At 40.0% G+C, this 23,823-nt stretch overlaps 3 protein-coding genes across 3 annotated transcripts; 1 reads left to right on the plus strand and 2 right to left on the minus strand.

Annotated features, from left to right (window-relative positions):
• Positions 1-812: 812 nt before the first annotated feature.
• Positions 813-6,786, plus strand: LOC139736841 (NADH-quinone oxidoreductase subunit B-like). The gene is made up of 5 exons (XM_071647504.1): positions 813-954; positions 1,434-1,557; positions 2,025-2,251; positions 3,611-3,699; positions 5,295-6,786. Exons 1-5 carry the CDS (start codon positions 818-820, stop codon positions 5,390-5,392), a joined length of 675 nt encoding a protein of 224 aa, XP_071503605.1. The 5' UTR covers positions 813-817; the 3' UTR covers positions 5,393-6,786.
• Positions 6,787-9,945: 3,159 nt separating this feature from the next.
• On the minus strand, positions 9,946-17,403 carry LOC139736842 (small ribosomal subunit protein uS19-like). Its single transcript, XM_071647505.1, has 4 exons — positions 17,375-17,403; positions 13,519-13,604; positions 12,223-12,457; positions 9,946-10,282 (listed from the first exon to the last, which is right to left on the minus strand). The coding sequence occupies exons 1-4, from the start codon at positions 17,375-17,377 to the stop codon at positions 10,169-10,171; spliced, it is 438 nt and encodes a 145-aa protein (XP_071503606.1). The 5' UTR covers positions 17,378-17,403; the 3' UTR covers positions 9,946-10,168.
• A 4,664-nt stretch (positions 17,404-22,067) lies between these two features.
• On the minus strand, positions 22,068-22,598 carry LOC139736836 (uncharacterized). The gene has a single exon (XM_071647498.1). It carries the CDS (start codon positions 22,596-22,598, stop codon positions 22,068-22,070), a length of 531 nt encoding a protein of 176 aa, XP_071503599.1.
• Positions 22,599-23,823: the final 1,225 nt, after the last annotated feature.

Below are 23,823 nucleotides of genomic sequence, written 5' to 3' on the forward strand. Positions count from 1 at the left end.
CATGCATATTAGCTAACGAGGGCCCAGGTTAGGGTTGTATATAGTGGATTTCTTTCTTTTATTGTAATGTCTGTGAACCTGTACCTTGCTTATATATTTGTGTGTGTGTGTGTGTGTGTGTGTGTATTTGTGTTTGTTTGTACATCATGTTTGTGGATAATTTTTGTATCAATCGTATTCAAACTGTTCAATTGTATCAGGGCGTCCCAATGCAAGTTGCCTGTTAGTGTAACTTCTTTGGGCATGTCCTATCAGATCTCTGTAGTATACAACTGTAGCTACAAATTTGGTATCGTATTGCATGGAGTAAACAACCTTGTTTGCTTTAGGGTGCCTATTTCTGGCAGGGGCACTTACATTCATCAATAAAACAGCAAATAAACATCATGCGTGCCTAGTCCCACTTTAGAACACAAGCAGGAGTTAGTCGCAAGTGTTATCGGAAGTACAGTTGTAACACCTGATTGGGCCTTTTAATCAATGAATGAAATGCCCCCAGCTACAAATAGGCACCCTGTACAAAGCCTGCTACAAACAGGGTTGTTTACTCTAAATGTATTCTCGCGATTGTTATGATCTAAATGGAATAAATTTATCTGATTTTGTTATTTTTTTTTATTTAGCAAAACTACAGTGTAGATGGGGAGGGGGATACGAAGTTCTAAGTCTTTCCTGCACCTTTTAGGGGTTCTTCAGGGATAACAGCTACATGTGTACAAGTGACGAGTGGCAAGGAAACTGCTCTGTATCTCTGTTCTCAAGAAAGTAGATCTTTCTTAATATCTAAATCTTCTTAATTGCTGTAGCGGCGAGCACGATGATCAGCCGACTTGCATTGTTGGGGCGGTTTTCCAGTCTCCCGGTCAGGACATTGCCCGCAGTGTGCTCACAGTCGCAGCCCGCCAGGTCCCTCCATGAACAGAAGAACACCCCAAACCCTACCCAGTGCACCAGGTGAGGCTTCGGCCCATTTTCTGTTACTTTGCCAATTTCGAGTGAGTTTTTACGCCTCTGCTCTTTAGTGGTGCAAGAGATTGTTGATTGTGTGAGTGGCTGTTCTAATTCATCCATTATTTAGTAAATAGTTTTGTACAACACTTAAAGATCAGCCCTTGTGGCTGAGCATATGTTGTTTGTTTATGATTGTACAGTAAAAAAAAGAAAGAAAGAAAGAGACAGAATGTGGTCAGATTTTCAAAATGTTTCATGGTCAAGATTGAATGCCAGAATTATTTAATTTGAGCAATGGATAAGAACAGCTGAAATTAAAACTTGAACTCTGATAAGACCCTACATGTTAGGCACAATGTACACATTAGGATTAGTAATTCTCCTGTTTTGTATTTTGATAAATTTCATGGGACTTGACAGTTTGAAACAAGATTTTTCTTCACTGTGTGCTCCTTTTCGATCCCCCTTTCAATTGGACACAGCCTTGTGCCATACAGGCAACAGAGCTCTGCAGCTGTACCTGCAAAGAAAGGTGGCTTTTCCATGAACAATGCAGCAGACTTCGTAGTTGCCAAGGCTGATGATGTCATAAACTGGGCAAGAAGGGTAAGTTTAAGTGCATATCTTGATAGTCTGCCTGAACATAAAACACACACACACACACACACACACATAAAGAAACCTTCATAACAAATTGATACTGCATGTTGAGAAACCTCATAGAATTATGGCTGGAATACTTAGATTGATTTCATGTGCAATAAAAACCTTGGGGTTGAAAAGTATTTATTATTAATGATCTCAGGGCATTCCTACTTGCCTTTTACATTGTATATTTAATGCTAATATCATAAATATGGTTATATAAATTTGTCTTTGTATTTTATGCCAATATGAATGTTTAGAAACAGCAAATTGAACAAAAATCTTACGAAGTGGCGGAAAGTTCAATAAATATAGATCAAAGCAGGAAAGTAAAGAAATGAATAAGAGTCCTCGTCAATAGGATGTACAATGTGTTTGCATTAAGATTATGTGGTTTATATGTTAGCAATCAATTTTGAAACCGTCAGAGTTCCCTGTGGCCTATGACTTTTGGTCTCGCGTGCTGCGCCGTGGAGATGATGCACTTTGCTGCTCCGCGATACGACATGGACAGATTCGGTGTGGTCTTCCGTGCCAGCCCTCGGCAGGCTGATGTGATGATCGTCGCTGGAACACTGACAAACAAGATGGCACCCGCTTTACGGAAGGTCTACGACCAGATGCCAGAGCCTCGATGGGTTATTTCAATGGGAAGGTGAGTTGTGTGTATCATGAGCAGTATGCAGAGTAGCCGATAACAACCAATCCAGACATTCAAAGATGAAGATTGAAAAGATAGAAAATTGTGCTAGCAATACGCAAGATATATGTATCAAGGAGGAGAAGATGATAGAAGCAATGATGATATTAGCAAAGGGAACTCTTTTTTTTTTCTGTAAGGATTGTGGCTGCCTTTTAAAAAGAACCATATTCATATCTATACAAAAAAAGGGTGATAGAACAAAATAATATTAAAGTAAAAATTTCCTCGTTGAGTATTAAGTAGTTTTGTCAACCTAAACCTGGGCAAGGTCATTCTCAGCTCAGTCTTTAGCTGAGAAAGAGAGAGACCTACCCTGAAACTAAACATGGAGTACTTTAGGTTGTTAACATTTCACAGATTTTGTACTCTGCTGAACCACAGCAAAACCAGTGCTAACATCTTAAAGGAGATACTCACATTTGTACAGAGATTTGCTCATCCATGAATTTGTGTGCATGGGAAGTTCACTGAAATTGGCCCAGCATGCACACGCACACACACAAATGATAATGAAATAAGAAATAACAAATAAGCAATTATGCAAAAATTTCCATCTCAAGAGAAACCAATATTTTTAAGAATACAGTGTCTTGCAAAGAAGAAATTTTGCATATCATGAAATGCTTTTTCATGAAAAACATTGTAGACAAAAGACTCCATTAAGCTGCATCCCTAATTAACCCGCTGATAACGAGTCCTGAGTAAACTTGGGCAGGTGTCTATGGGAAATGCGTGTTGTAGCAAAACCAGTCTGTCCTCAATGGGTTAAATGAAGATTTTGTGCTAGCTCCATCAATTTTGACAATACAGTGCACTCCTGTTATAACGAACATGGTTATAATGAAATTCCAGTTACAACGAAGTAAAAAATTATCCACTCTATGCATTTTTATCGTGTATTTGGTTGGTTATAACAAAATTTTGATATAACGAAAGAAAACTGCCTGTCATGAGGACTTCATTGTAATGGGAGTCCACTGAAGTGACAGAAATGCACATTGATTGGCGTGTGAGTACTTTGTGCAGAGCATCACACACCCATCAGAGCCACACTGGTGTTAAGATTGGATTATGAACTCATTGTGTAGTGTGTCTAACTTTCCCTAAATAAGTTCTATAAAGAGACCACAAGGTTTTTCTCTTTGTTTGTTTATTTGTTGTTTGTTTTTCACCAAGATGGGTTTCAGTATCCACTGTAATTGGTTATTTACCTGTTGCCATTGCAAAACTGAGTGCAATAGCAATAATTGTGTGGTTTAGATGGCCTTGTTCACTCCATCAAATATCATTTATATGTTTTGTTCCTTCTAGCTGTGCAAATGGAGGTGGCTACTATCACTACTCGTATGCTGTGGTAAGGGGCTGTGATAGGATCATCCCAGTTGACATCTACGTACCAGGTTGGTATGCAATGGTATACAAATAATAAATGTTTATGGAGTGCAATGGACAGAATATTTCATGAGGTGAAAAATGAAATGATCCATTCAACGAGGCGCAGCCAAGTTGAATGGGTCAATAATTCCGTCTTTCACTGAATGAAATATTCTGTCCATTGCATGAGTGAAATATTTATCATTTGTTTTATATCTTGCACCTTAAAAATAGATCCTTGTCATTTGATGTATTATGAAGTTAGAAACAAAAGAAAATGTGGGAGATCTGAGATAAGAGAGTGCTGAGCGCTAGACACTAATGTGCTGTTCGTTAATATGCTTGATCGCATGCACTCTGCAAATGCAAGTGTTTTACGTACGTAGTGTGCTGGGCTCTTGGCGTGCATGCAATACAAATGTAGAGCAAATTGCATGGATCCAAGATTGCACGGTATATGGAGCCACAATTGCTCGAATGATGATGTAACTTAGTAAAATGGGACAAATGATCAATATCCAACAGCCAGTCAAATTACAAGGATCTGTTAAGGTGTTATATAGTACTTTTAACTTGCAATAAAAGAAATCAATTTTGCAATTACTTTTGCCAATGACTGGGTAAATTTCTCAATCGACATGGAAAAAACGTCTTCTTACTCCATTCTGTTAGTCAAAGATTCTGAGAATTCAAGTTCTTCCCTCGGTGATTTTTAATTTTTTCACCTTTCACTATTCTTTCACTAAAAGAAATCAATTTTGCAATTACTTTTGCCAATGACTTGGAGTAAATTTCTCAATCGACATGGAAAAAATGTCTTCTTACTCCATTCTGTAAGTCAAAGTTTCTGCGAATTCAAGTTCTTCCCTCAGTGATTTTTAATTTTTCACCTTGATGCAGAGTCACTTTCACTGATTTGACTATGTTATTTGAAAATTGTTTGCAAACATTGTAGAATACAGTAATATATTAGCACATAATGCATCAGACAGTATGGATGATCTGTGAAAAAATATTTGTCATTCTCTACAAAATCTTGTGCAGTGGATGCATATGTAAGAGCTGCTACTTAAAATGCGAGTCTCAACTGTAGGTTGCAAATAGTTGAATAGTCAAGGGTACTTTGGACCCAGCAACCTCGAACCTTGACCATTAATTGCCCTGTGGTTATTCAGTCACAGCTGTGTATTGTCAAATGTTTATCCCTTAAAAGAACAGCAACTAACTGTGGTTGATTATACGTATGGTTTGTTCCATCAAATCTCAGTTAGTTTCTGCATGATGTGAAATATGCACAGTGAAAGGGTATGACTATCCCTGTAGGTTTTGATGTGATAGGATATCAGGGGATGACAGTGTGCTGATGTATTTATGAAAGAATCACTTATCAGTGAGTGTCTGTAATGACATTTTAAATGGGATTTATGAAAGTGGTCACAATCATCTTTTTTTTTTTTTCATTTGGTTTTCTGTTGTTGTTTTTGTTTCACCTAAGTATAAAACAAAGAGAGAATTATGTCAAAAGTACATGTGTAATATTATGTGTTCTTGAAGTAACAGAAGAGTAGAATTGGTCATGAAGGCTTTGTAATAGCATGTAACCTTTTATCTTGTTTTTCAGGTTGCCCTCCATCTGCTGAAGCTCTTCTATATGGTGTCCTGCAGCTTCAGAAAAAAATCAAGCGGTCAAAGACTATCACCATGTGGTACCGGAAGTAAATGGCCAAGACTGAATTCAATTGGGCAAAATATTTGAATCGTGTGTACAGAGATTTATTAAAGTCGCCCCCTCTTATCTTGAAGTGTGCAGAGTCACAAATACCTGTTTTCCTTCAGTATGTACATGGAGGTACATGTGTATGCGAGGCTCGCCTAGTACCTCTTTGCTGTGTGCAAGGTGCAACAAGTAAATACTCTGTATTGACAAAATCCCAATGCAGCAGAAGACCCATAGCACATCTTACAATCTAATTCCCCATGTTTTATGGTACAGAAGTGTATTGGTACAGTTTCATATTCTTTAAGTTTGGCATGTGTATGAGCAATCTTAATTATGACTGAAGACAGGAGCGCTATCTCAAGTTCTGAAGGCATCATAGCTTGAAAATAGTCCAAGAGCACCTGGCATGGGAAAGTCTGAGTAATAGGCATATACTGTAAAATATTTAAGCATAAAGTGATAGGCAGATACTGTAAAGTATTTAAAGTCATATAGTCGCTTTGCTGTGTGCAGTTTTTTACACAAGCCCTTGCCTGAAATGTTGTTATTCATACAGACCTATGTATAAGTAACATTGACATCAGAGTGTCAGCAAGCACATAATAGTAGGCCCCAACTGATCTTCGCCAAAGAAAGTCAGGTGATTTCAATAGAATCTGTCAGGTGCGATAATCAAGGAAAATTGTACTTAACCCAACATGAGAATAGCATTGAGAGTTTTAACCAATGACTGCAAGACCTTTGAACTATCTTTTAAAGCAGAGTCAGTGACAAGTGAAAAATGGGGTGCAATGCTGGTCATTCTGAACCACCACGTCTATGAAGAGAGAAAAAGACTCTCCTACCAAAATTCTGAATGGCCACAATTGACCTGGTAGATGCTGCCATTTCTCCACCATGGCATACACCACCATGTACTTCTGTGACTCGCACTGCATATGACTCATACACAGACTGATCAGATATTTCCTTGAGGCGTATATGTGTCTAGCTATTCACAAACCAATTTTCAAACTACTTTGTTGCGTGATTTGATGTCATGCTTAACCACTCACGCGCTGATAACCAAGTTTATGGGTATAGGAAACGTCGAACAAAGGGACTTCATTATTATTGCGGACTACCCTCGTTAAGAAAAAAAAATTGCATCAACCAGTTTTTAACAAACATACAATACTACATGTGTACAGTATAGGAAAACTGGTTTTGTTCCTACAAGATTTTCATGTATTCTTGGTCTTAGTTCTTGATATCAATGCAAATGGTCAACATCATTACTGTTTCAATCTCTTGGACATTCTCTGGCATGCAGGGTGTAAACTAGACTCGTGCTATAGAGCAGTGGGCACTGAATGGAGGTTTCATGTATGCCAGGTTGGCATACAGATATTGTATAAAGTTATAATAAAATGCTGTTTGAATGCAGTCATTCTTCAAACATCTTGGGGCTCTCATTCTCTAGTGTTGACAGCTTTTTGTGTTACTGTATTTGTTTTTTATTTAAATGAGTGTGTGTGCATTTTTTTTTTTATTTAAATGAGTGTGTGTGCATTTTTTTTGTATGGCACTCTGACCCAGTATCTGGTTGATAATATTTGCTGACTACCTGGTATTGCTACTCACCTGGGGTGAATCAGCAAGGGGTCACTATCATTGCCATGTTTTCTGGTGTGGCTTTGTGGGGTGAACCAGTTCACCTCTTTGGAAGGAACTGAGGAAGTTTGTGTATCTGGATTAATTGCACTCACAGTAGGGTTGGACCTACTACATGTACTCATCGACCGTCTAATGTTTACAGTATTTGCTTGATAAGAATATTTAACACTGAAATTCACGTAAAAAACTTGACCTACGTGATTGAGAAAATCCAGCTCTATCAAATGCTGTTGTTCCCTTTTCGATTCGAAGTTTCAGTGCAAAAATATCGTCGACGAACTTGCATGGCCTTGTTTCAGCTCCCCGCGGTAAATCGCGATATTAGGATCGACCGCTGTTTTTGCATTGACAATGCACGCAAACCGAGTTGTATTGAACACCATGTTGTACGAAGCTTTTTAGAAGCCTTTTAGAAACTTCCATAGACATTACATTGTGCTGTCATTACGATTCGGTGAAAATATTCATTCGAAATTTTGTCCTTGATTAAAACCATTAATGAACAGTGAATTATCGCGTTTTCCCACACCATCCTCATCTACATTCAAAGCCAATCCATTTTTATGTGCTTTGCGCGCAGAGAAGTGCGTATTAAGTGTTTAGTGCGCGAATTATACGCGGTCGGTTTAAAAGAAGGTGGTCGATATGTAGTAGGGCTACTATACTATGTTACAGTAAGCAAATACTGTATACGCTATAATTTTCGCGTACATAAATTTTCGCGAATTGCCGCTGTCACACATTTTCGCGAATGGTTAAATTCGCGATTGGGGGACCAGAGAAAATAGGAAGTGGCAAAGAAAGTGTGAATTTTCAACTTCCTAGCAAATAAGAATGATACTAGTTACACACTGCATGAAAAAGACTTGCCAAACTCTGCGAACTAGTAAGTTAGAATTCAACATTTTTGAAGTAGTTAAGTCCATCGCGCTAGATTTCTGACGAGTGGTCCCCTTGCGATAATGGATTGGCTCTCTACAGTATTCGTAAGTAGACGTGGACGTGCATAAGTAACTATACACAGCCCAGTCGCTGTACATGGTACGTCGCATAGCGTAGTAACAGCGTCTGGTCGGGCTAGTGCGTAAACAAGCTTAGCCAGTATGGTCTGTTCGGTAAGCCGTGACATGGTATACTAGTACTGAAATGTTCGTATCATCAAGGCGAGGGATTCATTTTGGAAGGTAATATTTTCGCGTGTTGTTAATTTCGCGAATAGTTCCCGACTCGTGAAATTCGCGAAAATAAAACCCACGCGAAATATATAGCGTATACAGTAGGTAAATAAATGAAGATAAGAATGCATGTGAGTTATGTGTATTGAAAGGTCCCAAATGCAAGGAATTGTTTGTACGAGTGTACTGAAGTAACACAACCACCTTATTGCCTGATGGAAGAATTGTGAATGTGTGTGTTTGTGTGTGTATTCATTCTGGAATTATACATGGTACACGGTACACTGTACTTACGTGTACACCAAAGATGAACACTTTAAAAAAAAACCAATTTGTCAAATTCATGTTTTTCTCCTGGCCTAAGCTCTGAAGACTGTGAACTACTGTACAGTATTCAGTGCACTGTTGTTATAATGATCATGGTTTAACAAAATTCTTGTTACAACAAAGTATAAAGTCGGGTACCAAAATTATAGCTTCATGTACTTTACTGTTGGGCTTTAATGAAATTTATACAATGTACACACATAAACACACACACACACACACACACACACACACACACACACACACACACACACACACACACACACACACACACACACACACACACCATATTCAGAGAACTTTGTTTAAACATTAATCAGCAATGAATATGTACGTGTTTTTTATAGTAAACATGTATGAGGGGTTGTCTGCTGTAGAAGATCTACACACTGAACCACTTCACAAGCATCATTTAGCAAATTGAACACGAGTCAATGAATCATTGACATGAAATATTATGTAGTCACGGTGAACTATTGTGTGTACACAATCTAAAATTAAATGTGCTGCATTATACAGTGTATATATGAAAATTGCATAATTAACCAAATGCAGATTTCAATCAATAAGATGCAGTCACAGTGCATGCAATGTAGAATAATGCACTACACAGTAGGCACTGTTCACTAGTGTAATCAGAACCAAATCTCGAAAGAAGAAATTGTACTTGTGATGCATGACTGTTGAAAAATGCAACATGGTGCCAAATAACCATACACAGTTCAGATTAAATATAAATCACTACACACTCTTGGTATTAAATAGGCAGTAGCAAAACAAAAAGTGCATGTTCTGTCTACCTCCTATAATTTGGTCTTGCGTCATGAAATTTTAATCTACGTACACCCTGTGGCTTGGCCCTGTTGAAAATTCAATTGCACTTGGGTCAAGTATGCATGTGCCATAAATATAATCTAGTGCGGTGCGGCAGCATTCAAGATTGAATATTATACATTGTATGTTTATTTATGTACACATCCCAACGGGAGCACAAGTAACACAAACACACAGTGACACACACAGTCCCAATCCTATAATCCCAATCCTACATGCTGACATCTCTAGTGTATTATGGTGAATACACAGCAAATTTTGAGCAATGGAATGCATGACAATTGCAGGACCAATTTCATTTCAAAAAGCTTAACTTGCCTGTTGGTAAACCAATAATCTTAGGCAAAATTGGTTAAAAGTGAGAATATTGTCCAAATTGGCTAAGTTACTACATTGTACATGTACCTGCAGTTGAAAGGGCTTTTCCATGATCGCAGTACATTTATTCTGAGTATTTCTAATGAATGTTTACATAAGCATTCATCTCATAAATAATAAAAAGAGAACATACAAAAGGTATTCATGAAGCAAAAACAAAACAAAACACTGTATATCCTTGTACGTGATCAGAATTGTGGTTTATTGAGTATGGTTTTCATGGCTGTAATGAAGCGCAAGGCTCAAACGTACAAAGTCTTTTGCGTGTCAGCTGAATCCTTGAACAAGGAAATTCACTGGAAAGTCTCGAAACACTGTTCTGGAAATCCATCGTGACAGATTCTTGAGGTGATTATCCGAGTCATGAGATTTGCTGCCGAGCTGGTGGTGGATGGCAGAGGGAGTCTACTTGAGCGGGATGAACCTTGAGGAGTGGGTGGCTCCGATACCAGGCCTACCGTGCTTCACAGGCTTGTATGTGATGCTGAACTCGCCGAGGTAGTGTCCGATCATGTCAGGCTGCGGACAATGAAATAAGAAAACAGTAATGTCTTTTGATGCAAACCATATGTGGGTTCTTCCCTCAAAGAATTTCCTTTTAATGCAGTACTGCTATAAAAAGTGGTGATTTAAGAGCTGTTAGGGGTATGCTCACTTATAAATGGGAAATAGTTTCCTCTATTAAAGAGTTATCATTTTGGAAGGAAAGAGTGAAACTGAAGCAATATCTACATAAATTTTAGCGTGCCAATACACTACATGTATTATATAAGTGTGTGCCCAAGCTTTCAGCTTTATCTCCAAGATGTAATTCTGAGACAAAGAAAAAGTTTCATACTTAAATTATAAGCTGCATGTAAACATTACCCCAAACCAGGCCGGGCTTTTTTGGGTGTTCTGTGGCCGGGGAGGGGTTGATTCAACCCCCCCCCCCCCAAGATCTCGGCCGTCGATCGCGCAATCGCCATGAAATTTGGCACGTGCATTACCGGTGGCGTAATCTACCAAGCTATACAAAAAGAAATGGAAATTTTCGTTATAATGATTAATTATGCTAATATATGCATAAAATCATACATTTTGCTCTAAATCAGAAATTAAAGCTCCTAGAATTCTTATTTTTGGTGAAAACATTCTTTGTAGCATTCGTAACAATGTACTTGAAAAAAAAATTTGGTATCAAAATCAATTTCTCATGTATTTTATTGTTTTATGAATTTCTTATGTATTCCTTTGTTTTTTCGACCTTTTGTTTTATCATTTTTTTTCCGCGAAATTTATGACAGAACCTATATCAAGCATAATTACGCTACAATTAATCAGTTTCAGCTTATAAAAGTGAAAATAATCATATCTTTATAAGAAGAGAAAACTCCATTTGCATAGACTTTATACACAAAATCACGTTTTTGAGCCATTTTCAGTCTGACAGGCATGTATAAAACGTTATGCAGCGTCGTAACGGTATGCACGATTTTCGCGAAAATGGTGTCAAAAGATGCGCGAGACTTGAAAGTAAAAAGTCAGCGAACGGCGCGGTCAACAAATTTCGCGCGGCGGAGTAGTCGCGAAAAATGTCGGGGGGGGGGGGGGGGGGGGGGGGTTGATTCAACCCCCCCCCCCCCCCCCCCCCCCGGCCTTTTTAGGGTTAAATTTGAATGAAATAAAGGTACATGTACTAGACTTGGTTAAGAACAGTCTAAGAAAGAATTTATAATGTAAAAGTGAAAATTTTTGCAGTGTTGAAATTTTCGCACATTTCGCGCAACCAGAAACTAGCGCGAAAATAAAAGCATGTGAATATTTTTGCTTGCCATAATTGTGTTCCTGTGTGGGATGTCTTGATTCCGCGGAATTAAAAACACGCGAAACTCTTCTTACCCGGCCGAGCGCGAAAAATTAGTTGCGCGAAATATCCCCTTTTACAGTAATTATCCCAGGGTTTGAGACTAACATATCTCGCTGGTGGCACATTTGGGCCTCTCAAATCTATGAAATTGACATTTTGGTGGCCTGAAATAGAAATGCAGTGGCCCCAAATAAAAGGAAAATAAATATAACATTCTATTTTGAATGTTACCTGCCCAATCAGGCCACCAAAAGAAAACATTTTTGGAAATTTGGTGACCCGACATCAAATTTTAGTGGGCTGGGCCACCGCTAACATCAAGCCCTGGTTATAGACATGTGTATTTCCGTTCTCATTAGGCCGATCATAATGAAATAAAAATATGGTTCTCTTAAATGAGGAAGTCATAGACATTTTTCTTGAGATGTTGTTTTCGCAAATTTGACACTGAGGCTATCGTAAGAGCACTAATGCCCGTCTGTTCACTCTGCTAGGACATCAGGTGGCAATATTTTTGCTTTTTAAATTTGCAGCCCAACATTTATTTCTGAAATTAAACCCTTGCGAAAAAACACTCCCTGCTTTTACAGTATCTTATATCGCTGGTTACCTTGATTTCAACCTGATTGAAGACCTTGCCGTTGTAGACACCAACCATGCACCCGACCATCTCAGGGACGATAATCACATTTCGCAAGTGGGTCTTCACTACCTCTGGCTTCTCCAGGGCGGGGCACTCCTTCTTGGCCTTGCGCAGCTTCTTGAGGAGAGCGAGAGGTTTGCGCTTGAGTCCACGCTTGAATCGTCTCCTGGCACGGCAGTGGAGGAGATCTGAGAGCTGCTCACTGTTGACAGGAAAACAAGATTCAATTTTTGGTGAAATCATTGGAAAGCAAGGTCTATGATATCAAAGCCAGATCGCGATACAGCAATAAAACTGTAAGAAATACATCCTTCTTCTGCATTCCTTGTCTGAGGCTGACTTTGGCGACACAGTGGCTATAAAATCCAATCACAATATCATGACAAATTCAAATCATTCATAGTTTGATAAAATCATACAGTGTAGATATTTGTAATACAAAGTCACATGAACTGCAAAATTTGCAAACTTATCCTTCAGCTGTGCAGAAACTTCTGAGCTTTTTCAGAAATGGTCCCAAGTCTCATCAGCATCATAAATCACTCTACAAGCATGCACATTACAATGTATCAACATCCATTAGCCAAAATGAATTGCTTGTAACAAGAGTAAATAGCTAAATTTCAGATTTCCTGTACCCATGGCTGAAAATAAAAGATTACTCTTATATAGGTAGGGTATGGCTAAATCATTACCTTGTCACATTTCAGTTGCATATGAAATGTAATAGAATCAGAATTATAAATAACATTTAAACTGAAATCATTCAGACCAAATATGCAGGAAACACTCACAACAAGGAGGCCATAAAACATTATGTGGCAAAGTGAACATGACTCTTGAATTTCAGTCGCAGGTTCCAAGATTGAATCCTGCCATGTGTTTACATCCTTGGACAAGTTGTTTTGACCCACCATGTCCCCCTCGACCAAGATATGTATAAATACACGTAGGTACCTGGCATATTCACCATGGTAATTTTAATGGCAGGGTCCTCTGATAGAGTAATTGAAAAAAATGAAGAGGCTACCCTGGCTAATAAAGATGATGATTAATTATCATCATCATCATCATCATCACCATCATTACAATTAAGAAGACAGGGGAAACCTAAAACTAAACAAAACAAAAGATAAAGAAAACAAACAAGGATAAACATATTAAACAAAACTGGCTACAGCATCCTTTGGACAAATTCATTTATTTACAACATCAAAGCAGACTGGGCATGTATGAAGAAAGCCTTAAATTCTATGACCTTACTTTGACATGTCCAGCAGCTGATCCAGGTCAACACCCCGGTAGGTGTACTTCCTGAAGGTACGCTTCTTTTTCACCTCGGTATCAGCCTGGTAAAAGAAAAGAAAAGTCAGCAAATGAAAAATTAAGTTGTCTAGAGAATATACATGGAGGTGAATTTCTTTGCTTTGCGATGTGGTGTGTGGTGTACAGTTTACTCTACTTGTGTGTTGATGTCGCTACAGTGATAGCAAGCCTCTAACCTCTACTAGCGCTCCCCTGCGTATGGATACAATCTACATTCACCAAGGTACAACGTATGATGGCTGTATATAAGCCACTTGGGCTATGGATGCAACCACGACTAACGTGTGTGTGTGTGGCCGTGGCTGGATGGTAGACACACACGATGACATGTGTGGTGGCCATACGGTAGCTGTACATGTGTCTACACGTACACTGCCATAAAATAATGTCAATCATTTAGACAATGACAATGTTAGCCGCTAATGCATACAAAAAATGGTAGTAAATTTTTCTAGGCCTAGTCCCTAAATAAATCAAGCATTTTCTCATGAGGTGTCTTGCACATGCATAAATTCACATAGAGTTTTGAAGAAAAAAAACAGACAGAATTTTTTTCTTCTTTTCATCATGGATAGTGGACATGTGTGTGTAACAAAAAAATCACCGTGCAAAGTTGCGACAATTTATACGTCAGATGTGAGATGAATAAAAAGTGAATGGGGGGCTTCTTGAGGCCCCCCTGGGAGGCCTCATGAGGCCTTCCAGGGGGCCTCATGAGGCGGGGCAGTGCTCGTACGGGGGGCAGTCCTCGTGAGCGGGTTTCCCGGACTGATCTAACAGTACGGCTAGGAATTTCAGTGTAAAACCCTGTATTTTGGTCTCTGGTCACCAAAATGCTAAGCCATATCACGGGTTTCTTCGATAGCCATAGGGTATTAAGCTTCCATGCGGTACGTGTTGGGGTCGCTGCTGCGGTTATAGAACTTACTGGCTGGTGATCAGTGATAAGTGACCGAATACCGGTAGGTGACCGAATACTGCTGGTACTCTTACCCTAGTCCTGGTGTCCAACACATCGACACTGTAGACTACATTGAATTTGAAACCGAAACCCCTCTATTTTTATATGCACTGCGCGTAAAGAACAAACTTTCACGCATGAGACTGGGTTCTACCACTGCTGGGGATTTGATGTCAAAATATTACTGAAAAACCCGATAATACACAAGATCAACAGCAGAACGATACCGTAGAATATAAATGCACATACAAAAAGCATTAAATTTACGTGCATTTCACACGTATTGTCAATGGAGGGTATACTTGGGTGACCCGCACCTCATCATAGTTAATGTTTATGCATACCCGGTATTTGAATCACATTTCGTCACTGAAATTCTATGAAATCCTACTCACATAACGTTACAGGAAAAATGCTGAAGATTCCAATACAGTTCGGGAAACCCACTCACAAGGGGGGCCCCTCCTTATAAGTAACCCGTCCCCCTTATAAGTAACCCCGTCTCCCTTATAAGTAACCCCCGGGGCACCCCTTATAAGGAGTCTCCACGCTTTTTTGCAATGCAACGCGAAAATGAAAGGACTGCGGCAATTCGCTTGATTATGTCCATAAAGCTTCACAAGTTTCCTAGTTACTCACGAAATTTGAGCAAAATCGGTTTGAGGCATCATATCTAAAATCATGGATTTAAATGCGATGTCTGAGTACGGAGACTTTCGTACTCAGTCGCCACGTCTGCACTCAAGCATTGCCGCGCCGCCGCGCCTGGCGACACTCACACAAGTAATCGCTCGCATTTCAGCATTCGCATGGGTCGTTTGACATCGCATTTAAATCCATGATTTTAGATATGATGCCTCAAACCGATTTTGCTCAAATTTCGTGAGTAGAGTAAGAACCCCAATTTTCGGCCGGCCTCCAATATCCGGACACTTGCCACTTATCACAAGGCAGCAAAGTCAACTGTCACAGCACAAGCATATCACATCGTTTCACATACTAGCACACTCGTTCACGACACGAAAATGCCTGAGTCACCTCCAAAAATCCATCTAAAATCCCAAATTTTGCCGTCAAAATCGCAGAATCGCCGCGACTTTTCCAAAGCACGCGCAAATTAGGGCCCGTGTAAAGAATCGGGGTCGTCGAAAAAGCGCTAAAAATTGAAAAATTACACCGTTCTGTTCCGGGATTTTTCACTTATCGCAAGCTCAGAGTGTGATGGTATCCTCAAAAACACAAAAGAAAAACAAAATCTCCGTACGTGCCGATACAGTGAATAAATGTACAGGGGCTGAATGCAAGTGCAGAGTCCCCAAAATTCGGACACGAGCGGGCGCCGCAACATCCCCAATGCAACTTTGCGTCAACAAGGAATGGCGCCCGCGGATTTTTTAGCGGCCTTGTATGCGTACTGACATTGCATGCGTGTCCGGATTTTGGAGACGCTGTCCGAATTTTGGGGAATTGACAAGGTGATAGTATTTGGGGATTTTGTGAAATTTTATGATCGGTTTAACAAAATCAATATTGGAAAAAATTAGTTTGATATAGGGTCTATATAACAAACATTATTATAGATTTCATTCTGTGGAAAATTATTTAAGTTGAATAAATATTGCAAAAAATCTTAAGTGTCCGAAAATTGGGGCCTTTACTCTAACTAGGAAACTTGTGAAGCTTTATGGACATAATCAAGCGAATTGCCGCAGTCCTTTCATTTTCGCGTTGCATTGCAAAAAAGCGTGGAGACTCCTTATAAGGGGTGCCCCGGGGGTTACTTATAAGGGGGACGGGGTTACTTATAAGGGGGACGGGGTTACTTATAAGGGGGACGGGTTACTTATAAGAAGGGGCCCCCCTTGTGAGTGGGTTTCCCGAACTGAATAGAATCATAACTTCACTGATCGATACCGAAAATTTGCAGCTATCATCGTCAAATGTGAACGATGTGGAATAGTTGTGCGCTAAGGAAGGGGCCCGCAACTCATCACCCACGCTCCCATAGACAAAGCACGTAAAAGACGTGTGCGCGTGACCGTGATGCTTCCATAGACTACACATGTAAAAGATGCATGCGGGTGACTTAAGTTATAACATGAATTCCCAATATAAATTTCAGATTTTCGCGAGAAACTGTTCGGTTTTCACCACAATTTGCTTGGTTGTGGTAATCTTGCCAGGTTTCAAGTGTACTGAACACAGTCCCGGGCATAATTTTTTGTTAAGTGCGCTTGTAACAATTTTAAGCAGGGTGACGGTATTACTATTAGGGCCCCTGACGAGGTGCGGGCACCTCACTAGATACTTGGTAAATAGGGGTGTTGGTTTCAAAATACGGCGCAATATACTGAGCTGAGCGAGTCTAAATAACCCACGGGTTCGAAGCAGTTATCTTGGAACGTGTCCCGCAAATCGCATTTTCAATGCGCGCTTGTGAATTTAGAGTATTATCTTTACATGTGAGTAAAATTTCAGGTAAATTGTGAGATATTTTAAGTATCTATTGATAGAAAAACATGAGGGTCTCGATGTGTCAGACACCCAACTATAATACTATGTAATGTAGGCCCTACTGCGTATTTTGTACACTGCACCAGTGTACTGCGAACACCGATTTACAACAGCGACTCCTTCGATGGTGTAAGCCACTACTGCGAGCCACGCTAAATGTTGTCACTTTTCTTACTTTCAAACATCACGAATGGCAAAAAACTGCTTCGTGTGTTTTAATCATATTGTTACTTCTTGCTATACCACTGTAAAACATGGATTGACGAGAAATGACGGAGATTATTTGGGATTTTATAGGCAATCTTCACATCGACCTACCATTGTGAATGTATGAGATACAGAAAAGGATGTTTTGGGTTTATTATGTCTGTCGCCCTCTACGCGAAATATTCGTACAGCTTCTCATCGACGTTATCTTTCCTTTGGCTGCTGCGTCTCTGAGTGTTGCATTCACTTGTCACTGATACCTTGGATAACACATGGCCGGCGGAACTGAGGGTGGGAAGGGGGGCTCGCCCCCCCCCCCCCCCCCCCCCCACACACACACTTTTTGTGCACCATACAAAGGAATATATAAGGTGTCATCACTGTAGGCCCCCTCCTTTTTTTTTAACCCGGAAGTACCTAAGTGGCACTAAAAAGAAATAGAGATGTTGAAGTGTGAGCTTTTTTGCTTCTGCTGAAGAAACGTGGAAGGGGATGGATGAGCTGAGGACCTTTTTTTTTTTTTTTTTTTTTTTTTTTTTTTTTTTTTTTTTGCTTGTTAGCTCATGGAATCCGGAAGTGGCCCCTCCCCTCCCCCCCTCCCCCACTTTTGAAAACGCTCCGCCGGCCCTGTAACATACCTTGGAAATTGTATTTGCTCCTCGGTGTCGTCGTAGTAGACTGTAAAATTGATAACTTATCGGTAGGCGCAGTGGCTGTGTAGTATAAAGCACGGACAGAAAAATATCTCGTCGGGGTACGTTATTATTTTGATCTTGTTCTGGCACCAGAATCTCTCGAGTTCACTGATGGGATGTCAGCCAAAAAAAATGGTAACTTCTGGTATCCATTGCTCTTTGAGAGAAGGACCACTGTCTGTGACGTTAGTGTTAACATGTGTTATGAATAATGTATTTATGTGAATTATAGTGTAACGTGTTCGGCCCACGTGTGGGCAGAGGAAGATTCGAGACTCTAGAGACTAATGGCGCTCGAGGGGGGGGGGGGGAATAAAGTTTAGTTGTTACTTTAAGAAAGTCTGGTATGGTGGTGATCTATTTGGTGTCCATGATATATGTGACATGGTAAGTTACCATTATCTTATTTTCCTCTCTCGACCTCCATAACAACATGTTTCTCCAGTATCATCATGAATTGGTGTGCACGCATGTCCTTCACTCCGGAAGAGAAATCAAAGAAGTCAGAAGACTGTAGTTCGTCAATCTCATGAAAGTCTGTATCATATCAGCTCTGTGACGTCTGCATACATTAGTGAAGGCAGTTTTAAGGGATTTAATCTTGTTTCGTGATTTGGAGGGCCAAGTGAGTGTACAATTTGGAGCGGTCTGCCGGTAACTCAGCGCTGTTCTTTTTCTATACTTTTATAGCACTAGTAATCCTTCTTCCAAAATGGGTGCCACACAGGAGAACCATATGTCGGTCTTATAATAGAATTGTACAGTTGAATGACTCCTTTCTCATCTAAAAGGACGCAAAAAAATGTGCGGTTGATAATTTCAGTCTTACGATAATCGCTGCACGACAGACAGTGTTCATATGACGGGCAAAATCTAACCTCTTTGTCAAAATTCACTCCGAGATCCTTTACATGACATTGTGTAGCAACAGGAATTGGCCGGTTTACATCACCCATAATATCGTTAAAGCATGAATTATTCCTTCCATAATGGATAAATTTACACCGTTTCCTATGATTAAAAGGAAGCTGCCACTTTCTTTGACCGTGCAATAAGTACGATTTAGTTAGCTTGCAGATTCAGTAGGCAACCCTACATCATCGTTATCATTTACTGCGAATATAGGCCTAACTCAGGGTAGTCCACAAAGAGCTTGACTTCACATCTTCCACTTAGCATGGACCAACACATCAGGGAGGTCATTTACATAAAATAAACAAAGAACTGGACCCTCAGCTGCACACTACCTCGTGGAACTCTAGTGATAACTATAGATTGTGCATACACAAAATTATGATTTGAAATCTACAAAGTCGAATACTAGTAACCTGGATGAACCTTTCCAAAATCTATTTCGTATGCAAAAATTTCCCCGTTAACAATATACCGGTACGTAACTATGATGGCATATGTCATGTTGCAGACGGGCAGGGTCAAATGTAAACAACGCAACGTTTCCTCACACCAAACTGCGATGGAATGGTCATTAATGGTCAGTATTACCTAAAAGAGGCTTTTTCGGGGCCGCTTTTTAGCTGGTATTTTGTTAGTGCGTATCACCCTTCATCCGGGTCTCGCCATTCACTTTACATGTAAACATTCCGGTCAATCACAAAGAGGAGACATTCACAAATCCGGGACACACGCACCGCAAAGGAACGCCAATAAATCAACTCATACAAGGTCGACCACTTCCAGCAGCACTACGCGTCAAACAATGACGAGTCCATATTTTGTGCTCAATAACTGCACAGTGACCATCAGTTATTACAACTCTCCAAATTGAAACAGAAGCAAAAACAAAGTGTAAATACGTTCAGATTTTTGAAGTTCGCCTGTTACAACTACATATAATCATGTATCTTGGAAGTTGGAGTTGAATGATGTACACTGATGAACAATTATTTTGCAATTATTCGACATGTTGATGATGATCTGTATACAGGTAAGTCAAATGTGGCTTGATCTATATCAGAGTGTATAGCCGTATTCACATATTTTCCTAATTTACCTAGGGGATAGGAAATAATTATGATATTGACTGCCCTTGAGGGAGATACCAGAAAATATTGCCCGCACTGAAAGAATATTGCCCTCGTCTTCGACTTGGGCAATATTCTTTCAGTTTGGGCAATATTTTCTGGTATCTCCCTCAAGGCCAGTCAATAGTATATAAATATTGAGTAAGCTAGTGAGTGACAAAAAAGTTATCGTGTTATAGTATTAGCCGATATAGGACCTACCGTATAGATCATGTAATATTATTCTGGTCGATGAATACCATGTCATTATAGAAAAAGAAAAAAAAAGATGTCTCATATCATGCAATAGATTGTAGGCTCTACATTGCTTATTGTTTTATGAAGTCTACATCCGAGAGAGTGATCTCATTATTCCGTTTTATTTGCAATAAAACCAAAATTGAATTGAAATGATTTATGTATCATGACAAAGACGATAATGCTGCTATTGCTGCTGCTGCTGATGATGATGGTGATGATGATCATTATCTCTCCGACGTCACACGAGAACAGTGCATCCGAAGTGTTTTCTCCGCTTTTCCTAAAATGGAAGGCGAAATTGGCAGCTCGCCAGCAATTTGAGATACACTGTAGGTCCTACTAGTGTACCGAGATTCTTTTACAACCGATTCAAACGGGGCCTTTGAAGAAAAAACCTTGTCCACAATTGGAGAAGCATACACTATAGACAAGAATTAAACACAACCACGGTACTCACCACCAGCATTGAGATTTTTGCTATTCTGTTGGTCTTCCGCAGTGTCAACATTGTGACGTATTTTTACACAGATGCTTTGTGCGTGTGCGTGTGTGTGTGTGTGTGTGTGAAATATGGTTGTGATGTGTTTGTTTGTAAAGTTGTCCTGTATTTTTTAATGTAGGCCTAATTCATGAAAGCGTGAAATGATGGAAATGAAAGTAATGACAACACGAGACCTGCATAATGCAATAATTACGTCACTGTACATACTATCACTTTTCACGCAAGCGCGCACACACAATAATGCACCCCTACACACAAACACAATAGTTCCACATTATGCTGCCACCTATATACATGACTTACATTTCATATGTTACAGAAACAAATTGGATGTAATATACATTTATATGCATAATTATTATTATCAAACGAATCATCATTCCGCCAGTCCGACATACTATAGGGCCCGGCGAATGAGCAATCACGATCATACGACTGCATTTAAAGAAAATGAAAGCAATGTACGTGAAGATATTTTGGTTGGTCGGTTTATTCACGGAATTAATAGTCATACGCAGTGAATAAAACCTTTCAATTCCATTACCTGCCCCCCCCCCCCCCACCAAACACTTATTCATATTTCCCCTACCACTTGCATTACCCAAGAGCAACTTCCTGCCATTGGCATTTGTCACTTGAGTTGACGACCACGCGTCATTACTTATTTTGAAATTTGTCTTCCCTGGTTTTGTTTGATTTGATGTTTGCTTTTCCCCATATGGAATCATAATTCATAGTTGGATGTTATTTCCTCTTTCTTTTAAAGTCAATATGACCACGGTTCTTATATGATGCCTTCATAAAAGGAGCGTACTAAGTATTTTACTACCACTGTTGATAGTCGATGGTATATAGGTTACCGGTCTTTTCGATCATTATTATGTTCATTCCTTTTGATCAGTTTCATTTGTAATTTGCCCATAATCATAGATAATTGGAGTTGCTGCTGTTCCCACATCGTATTACGTAAATCTACCCCCTCTCCCCCCCCCCCAAAAAAAAGAACAAATAAATAAAAATAAAATGGAAAAAAATCATTGCTTCTCCAGTCAGCAAGAGGATGAATTATTAGCGTCATCCTCTCCTCCCTCAAATAGCTGGAGATTATAAAGCTTCGTGATGAACTCTTCCAATCTTGGCCTTTGATTCCACTCAGCGCCACAGATCTCCGCCCCGTAACAAAGTAAATCATATTGCGCCATTTCCCGCCCGATGACCATCAGTAGTTTTCCCAGTGCGTAGACGTCCGTGGACGTCGAACACGGCATCCCTTCCAACAAACACTCTGGGGCAATATGTCCACAATTTCCAGTGCTTTCATACTCCTATATGAGCTCGTCGTCCACCGGTACCTCAAAAGGAGAGCTGATGTCACTAGAAATTCCGAAGTCAATCAACTTTCCTCTCCAAATATCCACTTGTTTAGTGACCAATACATTGTCCTCTTTGAGATCGTTGTACAAGTAACCCCGGTCATGCATGGCTTGGAGTCCCTCTGCTACGTCAACAATGACGTCAAACCAATCGATTCTTGAGAGGTGTGGTCCTTCGGTATTGAGGCAGTCGGCTATGGTGTAGCTCCGACACTCTGTCTCGTTTCCGAAGAATTCCATGGCGAGAGCTGTCTGACCGTCTGCCATCTTGAAGGAGCCATAAAAGGCGGGAAACCACGGTAAGCCGCTGAGTGCGCTGTGGATCCGAACCTCGTCTGGGCAGAAGACGGAGAGATGCCAGCCAACCTTCAGGGCCATGGGTCTCTTTGTGTTGGCATGGCGACAAAGGAAGACCGTGGCTACAGCGCCGCATCCGAGTTCGATGCGATCTGTCGTTTCGTCCCACGCGGTGATGTCGGCCATGCTAGATACCACCATGACGTCAGACGACGATTCGGACGATTGATCTCTGTAAGAAAGCGCAAAATATGCAAAATGATCGTGCAAATGGTTGCAGGATTCGCAATGTGGAACGTGGATTTATGTTCCAGTGTAAATTCTCAACTTCGATTACAAACCCATCTGGATAACATATTGCTATTGATCGTGTGAGAGACGACATATCACATATAAATAAGTTGGACTCTGGCAATTATTATTACAGTAGTGACTGTCAAAAGTATTAACAACTTTTTTACTCATAGCCTTCGCGCTACAATCTGTGTTGAGTACATAAGTTTTCATTTTCACACATGTACGTTTTCACATCAACGCACGCAGGTTTTCACGTGTAAGGAAAAGTTATACTATCGTCATGGCACATAAAGAGTTAAAGCTCACTTCACACTGTTGGTTCCCATAGCTCCAAGGAATGGATGAGTCTAGGACAGGATCTCGTTGGACTCTGTCGGATCATCGCCCACAATCCTCTTTGGCAAGTTCTTTGGAATGGCTTCGTCTGATATGACCGTTGACACCTTTGGGATGACGCCCTGGTCACGAAGCTGCGGCTCGTTGGGTGTAAGGAGCAGGAGGTTTGTTGGGAGAGAAACGGTTGCAGGACTGTCACCATTGGATGGGGTCGGTGGCCTGGGGACAATGTAAATGATATCATTGTTTTAACATTACAATGAAAAAAGTTTATTATTCATCATATCATACTTGCAATTCTTTTGTGTTTTCTATCCCTACTGATTAGGAACCAGTCTGTTAGGAACAATGCTTAACAGTTTTCATCATTACTGCTTTCCTCTATCATTATAACCAACATTAAAAATATTTGCTCAAAATTACATCGTTATAGCGAAGACTGATTCAAATTTCATTCATGATGAGAATGCTAATAGCTAGTGCCGTTGTGCTGTTTAATGTAGGTCTATATGCTCTTCAGTGTACAAAAGGAAACGCGCAGGACAGCAGTATCTATTTAGTATACATATACCACCATAAAGTCAAGTTCTCATCAGCCTACTCACTTGATCTCGTCAAGTAACACGGATTGAACTTTGGTCGGCTGATGAAGCTGAATGACATCAGTTTGGATGGAAACAGATGACGTCATAGGGGATGGCTTCTTGAGATGAATCTGGCAAGTGATGAGAATGACGAGATAGTCTTAATATTTTCAAAATAATTCTTTAATATGATC

Source organism: Diadema antillarum, unplaced genomic scaffold, assembly GCF_040938485.1.
Source record: "Diadema antillarum isolate AM-2024a unplaced genomic scaffold, OU_Dant_1.0 seq00000665_RagTag, whole genome shotgun sequence".
In the NCBI taxonomy this organism is placed as follows: domain Eukaryota; kingdom Metazoa; phylum Echinodermata; class Echinoidea; order Diadematoida; family Diadematidae; genus Diadema; species Diadema antillarum.